The sequence below is a fragment of the Uloborus diversus genome, chromosome 4, assembly GCF_026930045.1.
Source record: "Uloborus diversus isolate 005 chromosome 4, Udiv.v.3.1, whole genome shotgun sequence".
Taxonomy (NCBI): Eukaryota; Metazoa; Arthropoda; class Arachnida; order Araneae; family Uloboridae; genus Uloborus; species Uloborus diversus.
In genome coordinates, this window is record NC_072734.1 from 53,839,065 (window position 1) to 53,862,512 (window position 23,448).

A 23,448-nucleotide genomic window follows, 5' to 3' on the forward strand; every position below is an offset into this window, starting at 1 on the left:
TCCCTTTAATGTCAAGTTTTTGCACTCAAAGACTGCAGTTTTGGAAAAATGTTTTTAAATGTTTTTTTTTCCTGTAATCCAATAACCCTAGTCTCCAGTATACCGGACATGAACTTGGAGCAGCAGCTAATAATTCAATTAAATGATTAAATTACGTAACATGTTTTTAGTGGACTCTACCTTACCCGTAATACTTCCAGTGTAAGAATTTTCCATTTGGTATTGGCAACACTTCCGAATGGGGATTAAAAGTTTAACATTGAAACGTTCTTTCAACTATGGAACCTAATTGCAAACTTTCAGTTCTAATTTGCTTTTAACAAGCAATCCCTTACTTATGATTGAAAATGCTTATAGTTTTGGTTGGGGGAAGTGGGCCTCTGGGGTAGGTGGGTCACTCTTCTAAAACTGTAATATGCCTATGACTTCTATACTCTTTTACCCCAATTATGTCATATTTCATCACGGTGATTGATCCTGCATGTATTGGGTCTTCGTGGAACTTTTGTCTAGGTCATGTCAAAAGAAAAAAAAAATATCATAAAACTTCGAAAGCTAGTACTACTCCAATTCCGAGCTTGATCTTCCCAAGTGCCGGGCCCCTAGTTCCTAACTAGGCTCATGTGGTCTCTCCTCGGCTCTGGTTAAAATGCGTCCACAATTATAAAAGTGAATTTATGTATTCACTTTCAATCATCAAAAATGTTCACTCCGTGCAGTAAATTTATAACAAAAAAACTGGGTGAAAATAACATATAAAAGTGTATCAACGAAGTCCCAGCCTCAACTATATTTAGAATATCTTAAAATTTTGCAAAAAGTAACTGTATTCTCAGAGATGAAAACGTAGAGACTTTTCGACACAAATTGTTATCAAGCGATAACTTTTTCAATCATCAAGCTTCAAGGCAGTTATCTAATTCCGATTACACACCGAAGTCAGCTGGCAGTAGGAAGGGTAGATTTAGCTTCGATAAATTATTTACAATGAATGCAAATGTTTTCACGCACATCATCAGAGTTGAATCCTTTCCTACTCTAAAGCGGTGAATTTATGATTTTATTGTACAAAATAATGATGTATTTTTGCTGAATTTCATTTACAATATTTTTTGCTTTATGAAGGCATCATGATAAAAAAACATGGTAAGTAACTTTGAATTCTAGCACTTTTGTTAATATTTTAAAGGTATTTCACTAAATGTTTATTTTTTTTACTTAAAAAAAATTAAAAAAAAAAAAAAAAAAAAAAACAAGACTTAAAACGATTATTATATTTTTCTATAAAAATAAAATTTAGTGACGCAACCAATACCTACAGTGCCCATTTCAGTTTAATTTTCTATAAAGAAATTGTTATTTAAAAAACTGAACACTAATCACGGGACGCGGGAGCGTCCCGCCGCAAAGAAAACCAAACGTCAGCAGACAACAAAAGCAAATCCACCCCAAGAAAGACGAAAGAAAATAAAAGCGACCAAGAACAGTTTACACGACAGAACAAGTAGGGGGTTTTCTCGGTTTTTCACCCCTCTGTATCTAAGCCCCATGAAGACCCCCGGTGTTCATTTTTGGTATACTCAATCTCTAGTGGCCCCTGACGACGTAAACCAAAATACAATACCCTGGACCGTCAGGGGCAGGACGAATTTAAGTTATAAAATCGCTGTTCAAAAAAGTTTTCGCTTTCTTTGACAGGGCTACAGCCCAGACCAAAAGACGAATCAAGCTAAAATTTCGCGCACGCATTCCTTGTGTCCTACTGATGTGCCTTTTGTGCCATTTGACCCCCTCTTCCCTTGTTTTTACCCCCCAAATCGTACCTTCCCGGGGTTCTGCAGCAGCTCCCCGGGCGGCTATGGTAATGATTTTTTGTATACATATTCTTGGGGGGCCATTGAGGACATATACAAAAATTCAAACTCCAGGGACATCATGGGCCGGAGTAATTAAAGTTTGAAAGTCACTAATTTCCCCTAAATTCATGTGTACTTACTCTCTGCTTATAGGGTTTGTTAATCTCTGACTGCAACTGCAAGGCTAGAGCAGATCTAAGTTCTAACAATTATTTAAAAGTTGTCTTTGGAAATGAAATTCAATCAAGACTAATAAAACAGATCCAACAGTTGCAACTATCGCGGATATCACAAATTTGGAACAGCGACTGCGCATGCGGATTTCTGTTTTAAGATTCTATGTTGTTGTTTATATTTAAGTAGAGAAACATTAATAAATGAGGTTAAAATACAGTCCCCCCCCCCCAGTTTCATCGGGCTTTCTGTTTTAAGATTCTATGTTGTTTGTTTATATTTAAGAAGAGAAACATTAATGAATGAGGTTAGAATATAGTCAGTCCCCTCCCCCCAGTTTCACCGATACGAATTTTCTTTCCCCCTGTTTTTCAGTTTGGATACATTTAAGGGGGAAGAAATTTTAAATGTGTCGGCGAAACTGGGGTTAAACCATGAAAATATTTTGCGTGACATATTATATGTAACTGTACGTATTTGAATATGATATATCTAACATTATAATTGAAAGAGAAAAATACCACTTATTTATTGGTTTGCTTATTTTCTAAATCAATGCATTTTTCAAACATAACACATTATGAATTGAAATATATGAAATGTGTGTGTGGATATCCGTGTTTTGCAGTAATTTGTTAACAGACAACATTTTTCCAATTAATTTAAGCAAGACTTTTGAAATGAGCTAAGTCCACGCTCATACGCAGTTGCTGTGGCAAATTTGTAATATCCTCGATTTGACGCAGAGTACAGTTGCATACATCTTCTGACACATTCAAAATAAAAATATTTAAAGACTTGGTTTTTTTTTTTTAGCTTGGTCATAGCATACGTTAGTTTGTCTTTTTAGAGAACTTTGAAACAAAACTAGGTATCTCATCAAAAACAACCCTGTTGTAAAAATTTCCCCGCCAAGAAAACCTTTAACTTTTCCGCACAAAAAAGAAAACCTGCATCCTAAACCCAAAAACCCTCAGCCATAAAAAGTTATGATATCTAGTTTGCCCGCCAAGTATCTGCCAAACTATCATCCTCCCTCTTCTCCTTTTTCATCACAGCTACTTCCATTAGAACCTCCTCCCACCTTCAACTCCTCAGAAATATGGATAGATCTTTTAAATTGTTTATCTTGTTTGGCGGGAAGCTTTTCAAAGTGAAGTGGTTGCTTGGTGAGCAAAAAGCTTCCCGCCAAACAAGATAAACAATTTAAAAGATCTATCACTATTTCTGAGGAGTTGAAGGTGGGAGGAGGTTCTAATGGAAGTAGCTGTGATGAAAAAGGAGAAGAGGGAAGATAATAGTTTGGCAGATACTTGGCGGGCAAACTAGATATCATAACTTTTTATGGTTGAGGGTTTTCGTCTGGGCTGTAGCCCTGTCAAAGAAAGCGAAAACTTTTTCGAACAGCGATTTTATAACTTTAATACCTCCTTCCCCTGATGGTACGGGGCATTGTATTTTGGTTTACGGCGTCAGGGGCCACTAGAGATTGAGTGTACCAAAAATCAACTCCGGGGGTCTTCATGAGGCTGAGATACAGAGGGGTGAAAAACCCAAAAAAACCCAACTTGTTCTGTCGTGTAATCTTGTTCTTGGTCGCTTTTATTTTCTTTCGTCTTTGGCGGTGGATTTGCTTCTGTTGGCTGCTGACGTTTGGTTTCCTTGGCGGTGCGAAACGCTCCCGCGTCCCGTGATTAAACAAGACAAAGAGTTCTATCAAAAGAAGGGTAAATCACCCAACAATTTAAATTATCCCATAAAACGTAAAATAATCCACAATTTAAGAAAAGAAGTCATTAAATAAAAACTGAAAAGCTAGATTAATATAGCCCGCAAGGGGCCATTCATTAATTACGTAAGGATGATTTTGGCAATTTTTTACCCCTTTCCCCTCATGTAAGGGTACGTAAGATTTTTCACCCCCCCCCCTTCTTACGTAAGATTCCATTTCGTTTTTCAAAATAATAAAATAACGAATCTTACATCACTGGAATCGTTATTAAATTCACTATTTTTAAACTAAACCTTTTCGCGTAATGAAATATTTACTAAGACGTTGGAATCTAGACTGAATGTTTTTTCGACATTTCTTGTTTATGATTCGATACTAATTAAGAATAAAACATGCCAGCGCGATTCTTTTATTATATTTTACACTAATCATTATCTGTAAAGCAAAGAAAATCAGCTCATCTTAATACGTTTTTTACCTTTCAGACGCAAATGAAATATGGTCCCTGCGAAACCACTAGACCGCACGATTTCTAATGCAGAATATCGACTTGGAAAATATTACGTAAGAATAGGGTTGACCCCCCCCCCAAAGTAAGGGTATGTAGAGATTTTTCCAACCCCCCCTCCCCCTCGGGACCCTTACGTAATTAATGAATGGCCCTCAAGTTGTAAAACATTAAAAAAATAAATTCATGAAAATGTTGAATAATCCGTCAAGTAAAGAAGCTGTAATAGAATTTCTAGCGAAGTTGTAAAATACTTGAAAACAATATGATTTAAAATATTGTATTTTATTATCCAAGCAGTTTTCTTTGCAACAGAGAGGTTACAAGGATTGCAATAAAATTTAAACTGCCCAATTCTCACCAAACGAACATAGAATCTTACTGGTCAGAAAATAACATGACGTAAAATTAAGCTTGCCATTATTGTTCCTTAAAAACACAAAACAACGTTGTTTCAATTGAATATTTAGAACTTGAAAATACAGACAAAGTAATAATTTCAGTGCAAAAAGATGTGATATCTCAGCAAAAACAACCCTGTTGTAAAAATTTCCCCGCCAAGAAAACCTTTAACTCTTCCCTACAAAAAAGAAAGCCTTCATCCTAAACCAAAAAAACCTCAGCCTTAAAAAGTCATGATATCGAGTTTGCCCGCCAAGTATCTGCGAAACTATCATCCTCCCTGTTCTCCTCTTCATATCTATTCATATTTCTGAGGAGTTGAAGGTGGGAGGAGGTTCTAACGGAAGTAGGTGTGATAAAAGAGGAGAACAGGGAGGATGATAGTTTGGCAGATATTTGGCGGGCAAACTCGATATCATGACTTTTTAAGGCTGAGGGTTTTTTGGTTTAGGATGAAGGCTTTCTTTTTTTTGGGGAAGAGTTAAAGGTTTTCTTGACGGGGAAATTTTTACAACAGGGTTGTTTTTGCTGAGATAAAATTATACACCAGCTGACACCCACTCATTTTCGTTCACAATAAAATCCTTAAGAAAATTACTTGTCCAGTATTGAACAGTATTTGTTTTTTCCCCTCTGTAATATTCCAACAGGATGAAATCACCAAATATGGAGTACCCTCTTTTTTTTTTGCCACCTACAACTAACGTGATTATGAAAAAAAAAGCGAATACAGTGACCACCACTTAAATAAATAACGTTTGTTCTAAATAGATTTTTTATTTTATAAAGCGGCTGATTCAATAAAGTGGCTTATACAGGGTGTTCCGTTTTAACCTGCAAAACCTTTATTTTCGCAAACGTTACTCCTAGATGTATACTTCCAATTGCAAAAATGTTCAAAATCAGATGCAGAGTTAAGATATTGAAAGTTTGAAGCGAAAATAAAAATAAGTCAAAAAATACAAAATTTAACTTTTTATACGGGGTTTAGGTACCCAAACTAATATTTTGAGAAATAATCTCCATTAAAAACTATTACTGACAGAAAAACTTTGACATTTGTGCGATTAAATCTCAAGAAGATATTCCATTTCAAAGTTTTAAGGGACCATACAGAAGACGAGATTGGAACTTGTCATCCTTTCAGAAGAAAGACAGGTCGTCAAAGTAAGAAAAACTAGATAGTTATATTTTTCATTGCTCTTCAAAAGCAAATTCAAATGTTATGCCGTGATACGCAAAACACAATACAAAACCTCGAACACTTTTAAAAACCACATTCATACACACATATAATTTTAAACACTTGTTAACCGCTATATTTCCCCCCAAAAGGTGCTATTGACAACGAATGAAAAGTGGTGTAAGTCTCAAACGCTAGTCGGTGAATATTGGTTGTACTAATTTCAAACTTTTTGTGTTGGAATTATTTTTTGATGGAAATTATTTCCCTAAATATAAGTTAGGGGACCTAGGGCCCGTATAAAAAATTAAATTTTGTATTTTTTGACTTATTTTAATTTTTACTTCAAACCTTCAATATCTTAACCCTGTATATGATGTTGAACATTTTTGCAACTGGAAGTATACATCTAGGACTAACGGTTGCGAAAATAAAGGTCTTGCAAGTTAACAACCTGTATAATAAAGCTGGATTCCATTCTGTTTTTGACGATTTAGTTCATGATTAAATCGGTTGATTCAATTAACCGGCGTTCACTGTATTAAAAATTAGAATTCTGGTAAAAGTGTCATATCTGGTTAAAAACTTACAGATACAATTCCACAAAAAATGGTCCTGGTTCACCAAAATTTTTTTTCACAAAATATAGAAACAAACCTTATTTTTTTTACAAAAAAATATCTATACTTTTCAATTTTAGCATCAATTTGAGTTTAAAACATTTTTATATCAGATTTTTGCCTTATTTGATAACATTTATACGAAGTAAAAAAAACCGCATTGTTTGTGAAATAAATATAACAGCCAATTTCATACTGTTAATCATTCATTTTTTTTTTTTTTTTTGGAAAAACTATCAAATATCATGAACACAGATGTTTTACTATAATTATGCCTCATTTTTTTAATAAAGACTTTTGATAAGTTTTTAACCCCCGAAAATATGCAGGTCACTTTTTATTGGTCACACACGTAACGCAAAAGGAAGAAAAGTTTTCCCCCAAGGTCAAATTGGGGGACTAGAAGAAAAATATCTCCTATCATAAATTAACTTGATATATAATACCTGTAACCGTACTTTCATCTTCAAACATTCGGCAGAAAATTTTTAACGAGGCTTTATGAAAGATGTCACACACGTAACAATCCTGAATAGTTTTCATTATAAAACCATTTTTACGGAAAAAAGTACTTTAAGTTATTCAACTAAAAATATTGTCTGCAGGCACTGAAATCAAGAGTCCAATGAGAGTTAAAAAACAATTAATAACAATAATAAATAAATAAATAAATAAATAAATAAATAAATAAGACTTGTTTATTTCATACCCAAAGAGCAATTTAAACTAAGTATTCGCAATCAAAATACTTAAAGATAATAAGTACAATGTTCTATTTACCTTAAATTGCGTTAATATTTTTGATAATTTTTTGGTTTTTTAGAAGAGAAGTGAATAAATTCTACAGATGATTTAAAACATTTCAAATAGTTTTTTAATAGTTTTACATATATATATATATATATATATTAAAATGAAAAAAAGTCTATAAAAACCAAGACCAAGTAACTACTATTTTTAAAATTATTTAAAATCCTGAGCAAATGAATAAGATGAGACTGTTATTAAATTGCTGAAACGTCAAATTTAAAGAACGTTGTCAAGTGGTAATAAACACTTTCAATATCGTTGAGATGAACTAAGCAAGAGTGAGATCAGATCTAGGTTAGATAAATCACAAATTAGTTTGCATTTAACGTTTTTACGATCAAAAAGGAATAATCTCTCACTCAAAACTGGAATAGTATAAGTATATAACATTTTAAGATACTAGAGTTTATTTTTACATGATTTAACTTTTAGTTTCCTATTTTCTAAAAGAAATTATGAAGGAGGAAGATAGTAAGAAAAATTAAACCACAACAAGTCTGTAAACATTTTAAATGAATGTCATTCCATTGAAAAATGCTTATTAAAAACTTAAAAATTGGGAATAAGAAAATAATTCATTAATGATATTGATGAATTGTTATGTAAACAACGTAATATGCTTAGTTAGTCCTTAGTTCCGTTTATTTTACAGTACTTAAGTATGTTATTTGTCCTGTATTATACTTTTTTTTTTGCCTACTTTCGATAAGGTTGTTCAAATATGCATTGCATTTCTATTTTTTTGGTAAAGTTGTTAGTTTGTTTATCCAAAACTAAGAACCTTGTTCGATATTTTGTAATTGTTCTGTTGTTTGTACCCAGATTTTTTTTTTTTTGGGGGGGGGAGCAAATTTTTATCATTGATCTTTTAAAATACTACTATTATTTGATTCGCTTTGCAGAATGTTCGAAATTTACTTCAACAATGAAATTATCATTTACAGTTAGCAAATTTTATTTAAAAAATATAATTTTACTGACACAATTTACTCGCAAAATGGCAAGAAGAGGGAAAAGTTTACAAGCTGAAGTGTGGGGCTCATCGGGACAGAGGGGAGTTTGGAGTGGAGTCAAATATGATGAAAAAGAGTGGTTATGGACTGCCCTTAAGTGATCGTAGTGTTGCACAGCAGCTTTTTTGTTTTCAAAACATCAATCATACTCTTACCTTTTCTGCCATTCTCCCAGATTCAATGACATCTGGTATCCTTCTTTTTTAATGAAAAGTCCTAAGAACGTGTTGATGGACATGCATTTCTAAATATTCCAAAGATTAATTCGTTAATTCGTGTTACTGATGAAAAAGTTAAAATAAATAAATAAATAAATAAAAAATAAATAAATAATTCAATAAAAAAATAAATAAATAAAAAATAAATAAATAAAAATTAAAAAAACTAAACTTTGAAAACTGAATTTGTAATATTAAGGTAATTTATGCGGTAGGGGAAAGTGGAGCAAATTAAAATGGTTAATATGTCTGAGGTTTTTCAAAATCAAAAAATCGTTAATTTGTTTCGAAAATTACAGTACATAAAGAAAGAACGTTATGTTTTACAATAAAACTTGCGTTGAAACAATATGTTTATTTTTGACAATAAATTTGAGTCTTCAAAAAAAAAAAATGTAACATTTTCATTTTTTTATGGGGTAAAGGGAAAAATGAAATATTTTTGTAACGAAATGTTTTCTATTGTACTATAAAACATATTTTTGGTCAAAATAATGAGTAAAAAAGTTAATGAATAAATGATATGATAATAAAACAATAAACGAATAATTAAATGAGTAAATCAATTAATATATGAGCGAGAAAAAAAATGAATGAATACGAAAATAAGTGAATAAATGAATAAATAAGTGTATCAATAAATGAAGAAATGCAAATTAATTAATTTTTAAATGAAAATGTAAGTGATTTATATTCAATGATTGAGTGAGTAAATGAAACAAACTACTTCACTTTGACACCATCCACTTTGCCCTGCATGTGTTTGAATAATTGTACAATTTATTTAAAATACAAATAAGCTTTATATTAACTAAATCAATACTGCATTGAATATTAGGAGACCTCTACTAATATTTAAAATGTTAATAACTAGAACTTTATCAGTTTATAGTAACAAAAGTAATTTTAGACTTACTAGAAAATGTTACAATATGAGTATCAATTTTTGAAAGTTGCCTGTATTATCACATGCTTTAATCTTCAGCTGTATATTTTCCTGACTGGTATAGATTGCATATAGTACTATATACATAAAATAATACCAGATAGGTGGAGCTAAAAGCAGAGTAAATATTTCGCCATTTCACTTTGCCCCATGGTCCTCTACATATTTTTGTAATCTTAATTTAGGCGACTTGTGAACCAGCAGCTGTTTGTGGCTTGGTTAGTAACTTTTTTCGACCCGAAGTACATTCCTAATTGAGCAGCAGTTTTTGGCAAAAATAATTTTTCTCATATTCTTTGTTTCTTTATAGTACGACATCCATTCCATTCTTTTTTACTCTTGCAGAAGATGAGGAACCTTGTTTCAAGCGCCGATATTTGATTTCCTTCGTCGGATTCCTCACATATTTTCTCATGAATGTGCATCGAATAAATGTGAGTGTTGCCATAGTAGCAATGGTGCAAAGTCCAGAACATGAAAATCTTTCTGTTCCACATGATTTGAATGCAACGCAGCAAATGCATCATAATAACTCACAAAATGAAGCACAGGTAACAAAATCTCCAGTGATAACGCTTTAAGCTTGAATGAGTCAATGCTCTGTTTATCATTTTTTAAATTAATCCTTATATCGTCTTATGATTTGAACTGGTAAGGGGAGACCGGGGTTAGTTGTTCTATTCGAGTATAAAATGAACCAGAGCAGGGAGAATCGTTTTTATTCGTGGATTTGACAGCAGTTCTGTAAGAGTTTTTGAGTAAGGAGATTTTTTTTTTTTTCAAAAATGTTTAGTTGATGTCCTGGAAAGTATTTTGGACTTGGGTGGACGCTTGTAACCAGGTTCATCTTCCAGCTATGACGTCATTAAAGATAACGGTTGCTCACTCTCATAAATGCTCAAAAATTCTGTAAAAAGTTTGAGCAAAGAGCTTACTAAATATTTTCTTTCAAAAATATTTAGTAAGTGTCCTAAAAAGTATTTTGATTTTGAGTTGCCATCCGCCACCTGGTATATTTTATATTCATTACGTCATTTAATTTGGTGGCGTATCATAAAGGTTTAAGAACCTCTTCACTAAGAGATATGAAGGGATGTAAAGTTAACAAACATTTTTCCAAGTTGCTCCAAAGGACTGTAGTTAAAGGCAGTATCGTAAGCTATTTTTTCTGTTAGGAATAAAGTAATTTCCTTTACAAGAAAATAGTAAAAGTTAATTGTATTAATAATATTGGTATCAAATTCGGTTAAATATAATGAAATAATTTTTACAATAGACGGATCAAATTAATCATTAGTTAGTGAGTCTTCAAACAATATATCAAAGTTCTGTTGAACTCAATTGCTCCCTTTTTTGCATGCCTGCTAGTTTCGGCTATTTTCTGAACAATTTTTGCAATTCTTCATTACCTTTTTCTATAACAACTAAGGTTACCAAGTTCATTGTTGTGACTTAATTTGATAACTTGATTTGAAAAAAAAAAAAAAAACTACTTTAAAGGCATCGGTATGATTAAAGTTTCGACTCACATTTTACTAAGTTCTTTTCAAAATATTATGCAACTGTTTTATAATATGAATTGTGAAAACATGTAAATTTCAAGGTTGAATTCTCTAAGCTAAAATTTAACTTTTTTTTTTCATTTTAGTCCAAAGTAAAATATGACTGGAGTCCACAAATGCAAGGATACATTTTGAGTGCTGGATTCTTTGGTTATGTTTTATCATTGATTGTCAGTGGGAAACTGGCAGAAACTTTTGGACCGAAGGTTATGATTGTCAGTGGGACATTTTTTTCATCTTTCACCATTTTGATTACACCTTTAACGCCTGCCGTGCATGTTTATTTTTTAATAATTATTCAGTGCATTAGAGGAATTGCGCAGGTTAGTAGAATAATGTTTTTATTTTTTAGCAATAATTTATCATATAAAACCTTTGATGTTGTATCGTATTCATTTGAAAACATTACCATTGAAAATTTTTAACTAATTGTAAAGATATAATTTGGTTCCATCCAATAGCATCTGCTTTTCTGTCACGACTTTTTGCAGGGGCAACTCACCCTTCGCGTCCTGTTATACGTAAAGCATTTGCTTCTTACAGAAGTGTTCCTTCTTCAATTATGCAGCAAGAGACCTATCGATAATTTTGGGGGAGATTAAGAGACACTGTTACAATACATACTGCTATTATAATCGACTTTATAACGAGGACGAAACTGCAGTCTCTGGATATGATACTCGAGTTGTCGGTATATGGCATGTAGTTCTTCTTCAGCCTTAGGAGCAGTAATTTACTACTTAGAAATGCTGGGCCATTGCATGTGAAATGTGCACATCAGCTGTGGCTGACATGTCACAGATTTCAATGAAAATTTTTATTGTGGTAAACCATGCATATCTATGAGGGAATGCAAAGTATGGAAGTTTAAAAACTATTTGTTGATTTGTTATTGAAATTAGAAGTTGATGTTTACGCTAAGCCTAAATTTTCAGAGTTCATTGCAGCTAGTTTGTGACTCAATAACTCCGTAAGTTATAAACGTACACTCAAAAAATAAATATTTCCACATTCTATAAACAAATATCTATTGGGAAAGAACAAAGTAAAATTTATTCGGATCTTTTTTTGAATCTGATATATTAACAAAGAATGAAATTTTGCCAATTTACTTCAGATTTCAAATCCTTCTTCTAGCTCTTTTAATGAAAAACTAACAGTAAAAATGATTCAGATTGAAAAACTCTCTATAACTAGCTATCTGCTCTACTTTAGTAATTTTTTAGAAATTTCTTGATGACAAAACCGTACTTTAAAAAATCAAAAATTTCCCCAAAATTTCATTTTTTCCTCTATTTCAGTTTTTTTTTTTTTTTTTTTTTTTTGAAGATGAGGGAATGCTCTAAATTTACTCAATTTTATTTACGTAACATATTGAAGTATCTTTTAGATGCTACTAAATTTTAATCATTGGAATCAGCGTATTTTTGTTAAGAGTAACTTGAACTAAGGTAAAATTTCATTAGTTACTTCTTTTTATTGTAAGTTTAGCAAAACTAACCATTTCTTTCGTGTTTCATTTTCTCAAAAGCATGTTTATGAAGTACTTGCTGAAATGTTTCCTTAATTATTTTGTTGAATTTTCCTCTCCATTCATGATATAGGGAAAAAAATAGCTGTTAAAGAACATACTGAGTTTAAAGATATGGGCAGAGGACCATCTCGTCTAATTCACAATAGCGAAACTCGTCTCTATTTTAGTTATAGCTTTTCCTTCCAGAATAAAAATTGTTAGTTAAACAACATTTGCCACAATGAATCTAATTTTGAATGGAAAGCAGCTGACTTTTCTTTCTACTATCAATAGCAAAAGTGCTTATTATGGCATTGATAAACTATCAAACTATTATCCATAAGAACAAGTATGCATACGACATACAATAATCCACTTATAACTACAAGATATTTTCTTCTTCTGCCTGCTACTATCGCAAATAGTTTTTTTTTTTTTTTTTGTCTCATCAGTAAAACGTATCTATCTTGAAAGTAAGGTTCAATAACAATTTATTGAAGCACCCATAGCTGTCTTGGAGATATGAAATTATCGTAATTTCATCTCAATCAACGATTGAACACCTAAACTCCTTGTCTCACATTTATTTCAGTCATCAGTGAAATGAGCATATGTTTGAAGAAAAAGAATTTAGAGATTATGCCTAAATCCAACATCAATAATTTCATGTGTTTTTGATATATGTATAGTAACTATTTGTGACTAGGTAATGTTTTTCTACTCATTGATTTTATGCATCGATATTTTTTCAGATAAGTGATTTTCTTAAGTTACTAAATCCACATGGACCGTCACCGTAGTACACATGACGGATTAAAGATTATATTTGTCTGAAACTACTAGAAATATATTAATGAAAGTACTATCAATGTCTTCAGTAATATATTTCTACAAAAAATGAGTCACACATTTTTAGCCAGATTGAAAGATTTTTTGTCGAGAGCAAAAAGAGAAAGAAAAAAAGAAAAAAAAACATTTCTTTTGATGCATTTGTTGAAGTTATTATTATGTATTATTATTACTTGATATATAATTTTTATCCGCAATTTTTTTAAATAAATTCACATTATGCCTGTACATTTTTAAAAAGTGAAATAAATGTTAGATATACTTGCTTTTGCATCATTTAGTCGTTTATCTAGTTCTTCGAATTCTCGTAATTTCACATAACGGTCAATCCATGCAGGTTCCATACAGTATAAACTACTCATTCGTGTTCAAATATTTCTAAGTTACCAAATTAAAATAATTAATTTGAAAATTACAATATGTTTTTTCAGTATAATGTATTATATAGGGCACAATATACGTAATTTAAAGAAGGTGCAACAAAGTTTGCACACTTTTTATTTCTGTTTTAGTGTGTGAATTGTCTAGCAAAATTGCTCAATTTCAAGGACCTGTATCTTTTTTACAAACCAAATACAAAAAAACAAAATGTAAACATGTATAGTACTTGAATGGAATACTCAATTGGCCAAGAAATTTTATTTTTATTTCCATCCCCTTTTGGTTTACGGGGGTCTTAAAATGTCATTTTTCCGATTTTTGAGGGGTTATAATCTATAAAGGGTACACAAACACACAGCAACAGTTACATATTTTTTTTAGCATGGTTCTAGTAATTAGTTTTTGCCGTATTTCATTTTGTGTTTCCGTCCCCTACGCGAGTTATCCCCCTTTGAAATGAGTAAATGTTTATATTTGATCTTGAACTTTAACCTGTTGCCATTATCTTAATTATTAACTTACAGCTATGTAACTCAGCATGTAAGACTATTAACGTATGCACGTTAACATCAAAGCGTTAAATTAACTGTCATAAATGTAATTCAAATAGATTTTGGCCAAAATGCAAAGGTCTAAAAGTCCCATTTTTGACTACGGAAATCACTTTTGATGACCACTAAAAAAATCAAAGGTCCAGTTGAGAGAAAATAAAATTGGTTTTAAACATCTTTGATATGCAGCTTTTAGGGATATGAATTTCAAAAAAAATTAAAAATGGTCGACCGCACACATCCGTCGAACCTGTATGGATTGACCCATGAAACACAAAGAAAATGCTATTTTTCTGAATTTTATTGTACGTTTGGAAATGGATAATCAATGTCGAGTTTCCTCAAGCAAATAGTTGAAACACAGCTCTATATTCTTGCAAAATTTAAAAGTTCTCTGAATTTTACCTCATTTGAATTTTCGTGTCTATGTGAAGGGGAAAATCATCATTTTACAAAATGTCATTAAGTTTAAAACTGATTTTGAAGACAAAGGAGTTAAAATAACTTCAAAAGTAAGGTATTTCTTTTATGATACATAGCACATTATTGGGTATTAATTTCAGCAAAGCTAATGCATTCCTTAAGGATTGAGATCAAAAAATAAAATGCTTAATTATGAGAAAACTGAAATATTTTCAGTTTTTGAAACTCAGTTAAAAGATAACTTTTATAACATTGAAAATTTTACTGATATCAGATTAATTACCCTATTCCATAGATTGCAACACCACATAACTTTTATGTTTTCATTAAATAGTTAATAAGATACAAGCCTTCAAAAATGCAACATTTTTAAGAAAGCTGTTCAAATTGACCAATTTTCAATCGCATGTAGCTATCCAAAAAAAAAATATTAAGCAAAAATATTTTAGATATTTTAATATAACCATAAAAGGAACCTGTATACCAAATTTCATAAAAATCTGTTACTATGCGGCCATCACTTTTTTGTGAATTTTGCTCATTTCGTATGGAATGACCCTGTTATTACTTAATTATATTTAGATATTATTTTTAAGCATAATGTTCAGCAATCAGTTTGAAATAAAGTGTTTTTTTATTTTATTATTCTTTTTTGCTGACAATGCTTTGTCCACAGTTAATTTTTTTTTCCAAAATGTCGTGTCGGGTAGTATGTAATACTTTCCGCCAGTGTGGCTTGATTAGAAACTTACGGTGATTCGTGCCTGCCGTTTTTTCAATCTATATATATTTAAATAAATTATGTGTTAAAAAAACAAATGTTGGCAACAGGATCAAGTCCTTTTGTACAAGAAGACTTAATCTCTTTCTGCATGAGACATGATCCTAGGGGGAAAAGGTCCTCATAAGTATTTCAAGTACAAGTCAAACATTTATTCATACAATACGGTTACTATTTATTTTTGTGACATGGTTATTAGAAAAAATATATATATTAATTTTAGAAATTCAAAAAATACTTTAAAACTAAAGCATCTTATAAACTTACTAGGAGATTCAACAGTTGATGTGGGCATTTTGAAAAAAAAATATTATGGCAACAGTTGTTCCATCGCTATTAATATGGGATTTATTTTAGCCTCAGGCTATATTTTGTAAGGCAAGGCACTTCTGTTAAACAATATGTAGAATAAATAGCATATACTTAAGCCAAAAATTTTCAATTCTCATACTTGTACATTGTTTGAATTTTTCTACCGCACAATGAAAATAATGTGTGTATTGCTCACTTTATTTAAGAACGCTAGCGACTTCTTTATCCACAATGCAATTAAAAAAATTTAAAAAAAAATCACAACACTGAAATATGACATTAACACATAACCTCAAACGAATGTGCGAAACAGATCATCTGACACTTGGGGAAGTAAATCTACCATGGCTGCTAGTTATTGTTATCATTATTAAAACTTTGCATTGTCACAATTTCGAAATTTGACAGGGAAAACGGTTTACTCCCAGCTTCTCGCTGACGTTTAAAATTTCCTTCTTCTCTACATATATCAAAAGGTAAGATTGAAACCAGAAAACAGGGGGGGGGGGGGGATTCGTTTCGGCGAAACTAAAGGGGCACCGGGTGAAGAAGTCTCCAGAGGAATCAAGTATCCTAGGTCTTCCCGACCATTTTATTTGCAAGTGACAGTTCACTACAGTCAGTTACACTATGACAGAGTGAACCACCATCCATAATCTTTATTTTTCAATGAGAAGGATTTAAGTTTGATTAATATAGAAAAATACACTTACAACATATTTATACAGTAGAACCTCCCTTAAGGGACACCTCCGAATAAGGGACACCTCTATTTAAGGGATTTTTTCTGGTCCCAGTCCCTTTGAATAGGGACTTCCATGTATTTGCCTCTAAATAAGGGTCACTATTTAAGGGACAGTCATAGCGGAAACAAAATTACAAAAAATTATGTACAAGTGCCTAATAAAGAGTGAATTTACTGGAATTCAAGTTTCATTTTTCCTTTAAAAATTTAGGAGAGTTGAACATTAACTTATGTTGAAGAAACAAGTATTGTACATTGTAAAAATCTTGCTGAAAGTTACATGCATGATTTGCCCACCCAGATATTTATTCAAGTAGGCTCAGGGCCAAAGGAGAGGGCACATAAACTGACTGGTTTTTATATAAAAATTGAAATGTGAATACTAATTTCAATTCACAATATCTTGCATTGTAAATTACATGACATGAAGCAAATTCATGCAATGAATTAGTCCAAAATAATTGCTTTATGGGGGAAAACTTTGGACTTACCATATTTTTAGCTTAATTATAATTAATAAAATAATTTAAAAAAGATCATTAATTGTGAATTTGATTTAGTTGTGTATGAAAAATGAAAAACCTTGAATTTTAAGTGTTAATAGTGTTTGTAAGTTCATAACAAAAGTATACCGAGTAAACACACTGCATGTATAAACGAAAATACCTCCAAATAAGGGACACCTCTATTTAAGGGACATAATGTCGGTCCCATTAGTGTCCCTTATTGAGAGGTTCTACTGTATTTTATAAACTATGAGAGAACAACCATATAAGGCTGGACATATTTATATTTAATTAGTTCAAGACAGAAAGCAACATTTGCAACATATTGACATACTACAATAGAAATTGAAAAAAAAAATCATAGTTTACTTTGGCATAAGACCATCTAGTTGTAGTATGTGTTAATAATGATTTTATTTCACTTATTGTTATTATTATTTTTTTTTCAGAAACCCGTTGTAACTTTTATAGAAATGTATATGAATTTCCATAGTTCCTTCCTTTCAGCCGACTGATATGCAAAATAATCTTTATTTTTTTTTTTTTTTCAGGGTTTTATGACGCCGTCTATAACTGTCTTATCAGCAAACTGGTATCCCAAAGCCGAAAGAGGTTTTTTAGGAGGAATTGGATATACAGGTGTTCATTTAGGACGTTCGATAGCCGGAAGTCTTTCGGGCTTAATTTGTGACAGTATTTCTATAGGAGGGTGGCCTTCAGTGTTTTACATTTTTGGTAAGAGACATAGTTTGTAGCATTTCAATATCAGGAAACTGACGAGCATATAAAACACTGACAACCTTCATCGCCCGTTTAAGTTTCATGTTTTGATCTTAGAGCAGGAATTAAAATGGAGAGAGCAAGTGTCTAATCATTTGCTTAGCAAAAGCTGACCCAAAGACCCCAAGTCACGTGACTCAACAACGACGCATGTTTGGCACGTTTTGCGTAAAACAAGTGAAAGAAACCTGATTTCTTCTAAAGCTTTGCTTTAAAATCTATCGCGTGACTTGGTGTCTTGGTTTCATGAATGAAAGTCTTCACTCCCTCCATTTCATCTCTTCTCAATAATTTTAATCGATTAGCTTTAGTCAAATTGCAATCCAACTTGCTGTGCTCTAATCAAATTGCTAAAAAAATGTGTTTAATGTTTGCAAAAGAGAAAGACAAAAAACTAGGTTATGATAGTGAAATGTATGCTTTACTAAACATTTCTTTTATTGCTGTTATAAGCATATTTAAGTATTGCAGTAAACTTAAACTAATGGCACATTTTTTTCATTCTGATGTATCTGAAAGCAAATTTGATAAAAATTTATACGTTAAGTTTTTCCACGAAAAACAGCCTTTTAGAAATCTAGTTTCCTAGTTTCATTTTTTTAATGAAGCACATTTTATTTGCTTATAATTTAATTTTTAATTCTTTCATTCTGTGCCACTATGTTGTTGATTATTTGATTACACAGGGGGGAACACACATTATAGAATTCTTTAGCTATCGTAGTAATTTGTTTCATAATTTTTGCCTCACCATATTCGTTTACGAAAATTTAGTTTGAAAGGTTCTTAAGTTGTCTTACGCTCCTCATTTAGGGGTTCAGTTTGACTAGGCATTAGTTGGACGTAGAGAAAGGCTCATAATAATCGTCTTTATCCTGTGAACATATTATAGCTGTGATATAGGTTGTTTGGTATACAGGGTTCACTAAAAATATGAAAGCAGTTTTTAAGAGGCAAAGCTTTTGTTAGTAGTAATGCTAAATCTCTGAACGTTTGTCTCTCTGTCTTTCTGTCTGTTACATAAGTAGAGCCAAGGTCGTTGGGTTGATTTTTATGAAATTTTGCACAAAATTAGTTTGTAGCATGAGGATGTGCACTTCGAACTTTATTTATTTTCCTTTTTTTTCGAAATTCAATTTTGTCCTTATTTTATTCTAATTTGAAGTTCATTTTTCACAAAAGTTTGACAATTTTGAGGAGAAATATTTCATGCACATCGTTAAATTTTCGATTATTTGAAAGTTTAGAACTTTATGCTTAATTTGAAGTTTGTTCAAGGTTCTACGAGAATTAAGACAGTTCTGAGAATTGCTTTTAGGATATCGAATTCCAAGACTCATCTTAAGCAAATGAAACAATTCTAAATAATTTTGCTCGAGAATATAATCAAATACCAAAGATGAATGGAATTTATTTTTACCAATTTTTATCTTTTCCCATCTTCTATTTGCTAACAAATAAAAAGTTTGTGATTAATTAGGGCACGGCTTTAGAAATGATTTTCAATTTTCACTATTCCATTCTGAATGTAGGGAATTTCAATGATTGAAAATGGTGCGAACGCCAAATTTCTGGTGCGTTATTTTTATATGGCAACCCTGTTGCTTTATAGTAACCCTATACAAATTGATATTTCCCTACTCTTTGTTTACGCATGCAAAGGAAAGTCATTCATCGCACAGATTTTGGGGCCAAAAAACTAAATACTGTTTAATTAAGATATCTAATTTCCCAATTATGTAATTATATAAATCTTCCCGCTTTTGTGAATAGCAGAATTTTGTAGTAGCGATTACGCGAGCGGTCATAAGTTTCATTCAAGATTATGTGATAGACACATCATTACAGTTATTGTTTGCATAATAGGGTACATTCAATTTGCTTCACTGTACCTCCCACTTTGTCCCTTCTTCTCTTGCGCAAAACAAATCTACAAATAATAAGCAAAATAAATAAATAAATAAAATGAATTAATTGTGTTGACATGTTATTTATTTAATTTTGTTTTTTGCTTTATCTGCCAACAAAACTTAATTTACTACTTTGTTAGCGTATTGTTAAACGGGTTATTAAAAGTTTAAGTTTGAAACTAAATGTAAATTGCGCTACTAATTTCGTTCATATTTTTGTTCTTTCAATCATGATTCCTTGTTTATTTTTAATTAATTATTTTTTGCTCGTTCATACATATTTTTCTTAACTTCTATTCTAACAACTAATCGTTTGTTCGCTTTTATACAAAATATTTGCGTTTGGATTTACTTTTTGAAAAGTCGATCTTATACTTGGTGAATTCCAGCGGTAACGGAAGGACAGTTTTACAAAAAAAAAAAAAAAAAAAATCGATGCATCTCTGTCTGTGAGCATATCAAAATACATATTTTTTTTCAAACCTTCAGACTTCTTTTTTTCAGACCTTTAAACACATCATAGTAAGTTGCTAAAAAAAGCCAAAGCCGAGGGTTTGTTGTTAGAAACTTTTTTAAAAACCAAATTTATAAAACGGTAACGGAAGGACATTTTTGCGATATGATTTTCACGCTATCGTGTTCTCCACAAACGTTCGTCTAAACTATAAAAGGGAAAATTCTATAACAATTAGAGCACATACGGAGTGTTCAATCATTGCAATACCACCTCTAGTTTAAAAAAATAGTTATTTTAAGCATATAAATTATGTATTTGTTAAGGGTAACGGAAGGACAGTAACGGGAGGACAAGAAGTCCAAAAAAATTAAACTTGGAAAATTTCAACTTACAAACATTTATTCTCGTAATTTCTGAACTTTTTAAATGCTCAATAATTTTATGATAATCCATAGAACATTTATCTTCTTTCTCAGCAAACACGAAGATCATTACCACATAATTATGTATTCTCAAACAAGTTATTTCTATTCCTTCATCTTCTGTATGAAGTAGATGTCCAACATTGCTCTTTGTTAATTCCTTCCCCTTCCATCCAACTGACAAAACTTGTCCAAACGTTAATGAATCTTTAAGCATATTCTTATGATTTGGTGTTTTTTAATCAGCAGTATCTTCATTTTTAAAATTATTTATAACTGAGAGTCTGTTGACTTTGAAGTGAAATCTCGTTCGATTTGTTTAAGTATTTACTATATTCAATAACATGATTTGTGATAGGATTCAATAGTGCATAATTTGTTTGTCAGGATGAAAATGGATCTTTTTGGCGCCTTTTTTCTCCCTGTTTTTGAAAGTTGATCTATAAATTTACTCATATCTTCGAAGTGCACTTAACGGTTAAATCAATGCTCGCAACAGTCCTTTCCTGTTACTTGTGGCAACAAATCTGAAAGCAGTTTCAATATTGTATTTGTTAATATAAATGTCAAGTTTTTAGCAAATTTTTCTGCTTGAATTGGCTTGTCATATCATAAACATGTCATACCAAGATGATTTTCACATGTTTAGGAGTTTTTAAGTGTAGTTTTCATGATTTTCATCACATCAATAGAAGAAATAAAATCACGAAACATTTATTTAAAAAAAAAAAGTTAATTTTTTAAATAAAAGCGCACATAACTTTTGTACAAATATTTATTATATATGTTTTAAATGTGACTACTAACTTTAAACAATAGTTTGTTTTATACTAGCATTCTAAAATTTTACCCTGTATCAGCTTATAGTTAAGTGTCCTTCCGTTACCGTATTTTTTTGTACTTCGGTTATCATTAAAAACCATATAAATTAAATATCCATTTAAAACTATAACTGTGTCTCCTTGACGAGGAGCATAATTCTGTTTTTCATAAAAAATATTAGTTTCTATACCCAATAGATTCTTGGTGAACTAAATGAGATGTAGTATTTGGTAACGGTACATCAAATTGTCACATTAGTAATGGACTTATTTCATGGTTGAAAAAAAAATAAATTACTTACCAAAAAATTTAACTAGACATTCAAGAGATAAAAGTTAACCTAAATATTATATGCTGATAACAAGTTTATTGAAATCACAGTATGCAACAAAAAAGATATTTTTTGCTCTGTAAAAATACAAAATGAAAACTTGATTTTTCCCTTGATTTTCTGGAAGTCATCAAACTGTTTGGAAAAAAAAGGTTAAGATTCAAGAAGTTCATTTATTTCTGAAGATGGCAAGTGACAGAATATTAAGTTTTAAAATTCAAGTGTCATGTCGCCTTTTTAGCTGGAATTCACCACGTATCACAGTAGATGGTAATAAAATAATATGCATAACTATTTACTTCATATATTATTGAATCGTATAAAACGGGTTATATCCTTCTCTAAGCTAGGTAACTATAACTTCTCTTAGCGACTAACGCTTACCTCATAATACAACAAAATATCAGGTCGTGCCATTCTCATTACAATGATAGTAAACTTCTGATATCCAAACCTGTGACCACCATTCTGAGTAGAAGAAAATATATTTATTCCTTTAACCTGTCTCTGAATAAAGGTTATAAAAAAAAGAAAGAAAAAAAACATTTTTTTTTAAGGTGGATTTGGAATAATTGTTTCTTTCATCGAAATCTTCATCGTACACGGTATGCCAAAGGATGATCCAAGAATTTCAAGAGCAGAGTTAAAGTACATTTTGGCGAACCAAGAAAATGTTTTAACCCGGAAGGTAATATATTTCAGAATTGAATCTAAAATGTTTGCATGCCTTGTCTTTTCTTCAGCAGTACGGAAGAAGTGGGTACAATGCGACAAGAAGAACCGTGAGACAAGAGCATTCTTTTTTTCTGCTTAAATATTTCTTGCCTGGTAAAATTTTTGAAAAGTCAAGTCAACGAACTGTGAGCAATAGTTTAGGAAAAAGGTTGATTCCAAGTATCATGTAAGAAATTTAACTATGTCATCACAGTTTGAACCCATCGAAGTAAAATATCTCCAATGTTTGTTGCTCGATTTCAAAACTGATGGATAACTATTAAAGACTTGTGCTATTAATCTTACTTTAGCCTATTAACTAATGTTAATTTTGGCAGGAGAATGATGTTGTTAATTTTCTTTGTCTGAGAATGGCAGCTATTGAGCTTATATTTTGCGATGAAAGAACAGTTCAGAACTCACTGCTCCCACGGCACTTTTATATTAAAGTTTAGGAATCCTACAATGAAGTACTTTTTTAGTAAAACTATTCTGTTAATTCAAACAACAATAAAATAAGATCTAAAGCCCAGTACCAACAATAAAAGCTACTTAAATATGCTATAAATATTTCCATTTCGTACTTATTCTATTTAATTTATTATTTTATTTTCTCATTGCAATAAGATAAATTTTATTACATTTATCCACATATCAAAATTTTTTCAGGCTTAGTAAAAACGATTTCAGAAAAGCTTTTTTTTTTTTTTTGAGATTTTACGAAATAGATAAGAAGAAAACTGTTGCACTAGAGTAGACAAGTACTACAGTGAAAGCATTCGATCCTATCAATGCTACCTCTCAAGATAACACTTTAAGTCAATTTACTAATCCAGAATCATATACATCATTCTTTCTCAATCACAAAAAAACACGCAGTGAAAGTTGATAATGTGGGCAAGGACGTAGCCAAGGGGTGGGTCCATG

At 31.2% G+C, this 23,448-nt stretch overlaps 1 protein-coding gene across 2 annotated transcripts in view; it reads left to right on the top strand.

Annotated features, from left to right (window-relative positions):
* Positions 1 to 23,448, top strand: part of LOC129220065 (putative inorganic phosphate cotransporter) — an 80,883-nt gene that overhangs the window by 32,973 nt on the left and 24,462 nt on the right. Inside the window, exons 3-6 of one of the 2 annotated variants that reach the window (XM_054854404.1) lie at positions 9,808 to 10,013; positions 11,111 to 11,347; positions 17,637 to 17,820; positions 22,365 to 22,495. In XM_054854404.1, the coding sequence (XP_054710379.1) occupies positions 9,808 to 10,013; positions 11,111 to 11,347; positions 17,637 to 17,820; positions 22,365 to 22,495 (758 nt within the window). Of the gene's footprint in view, positions 1 to 1,052; positions 1,147 to 9,807; positions 10,014 to 11,110; positions 11,348 to 17,636; positions 17,821 to 22,364; positions 22,496 to 23,448 lie in introns of those variants that run through there. The other variant, XM_054854405.1, reaches the window with a different exon arrangement.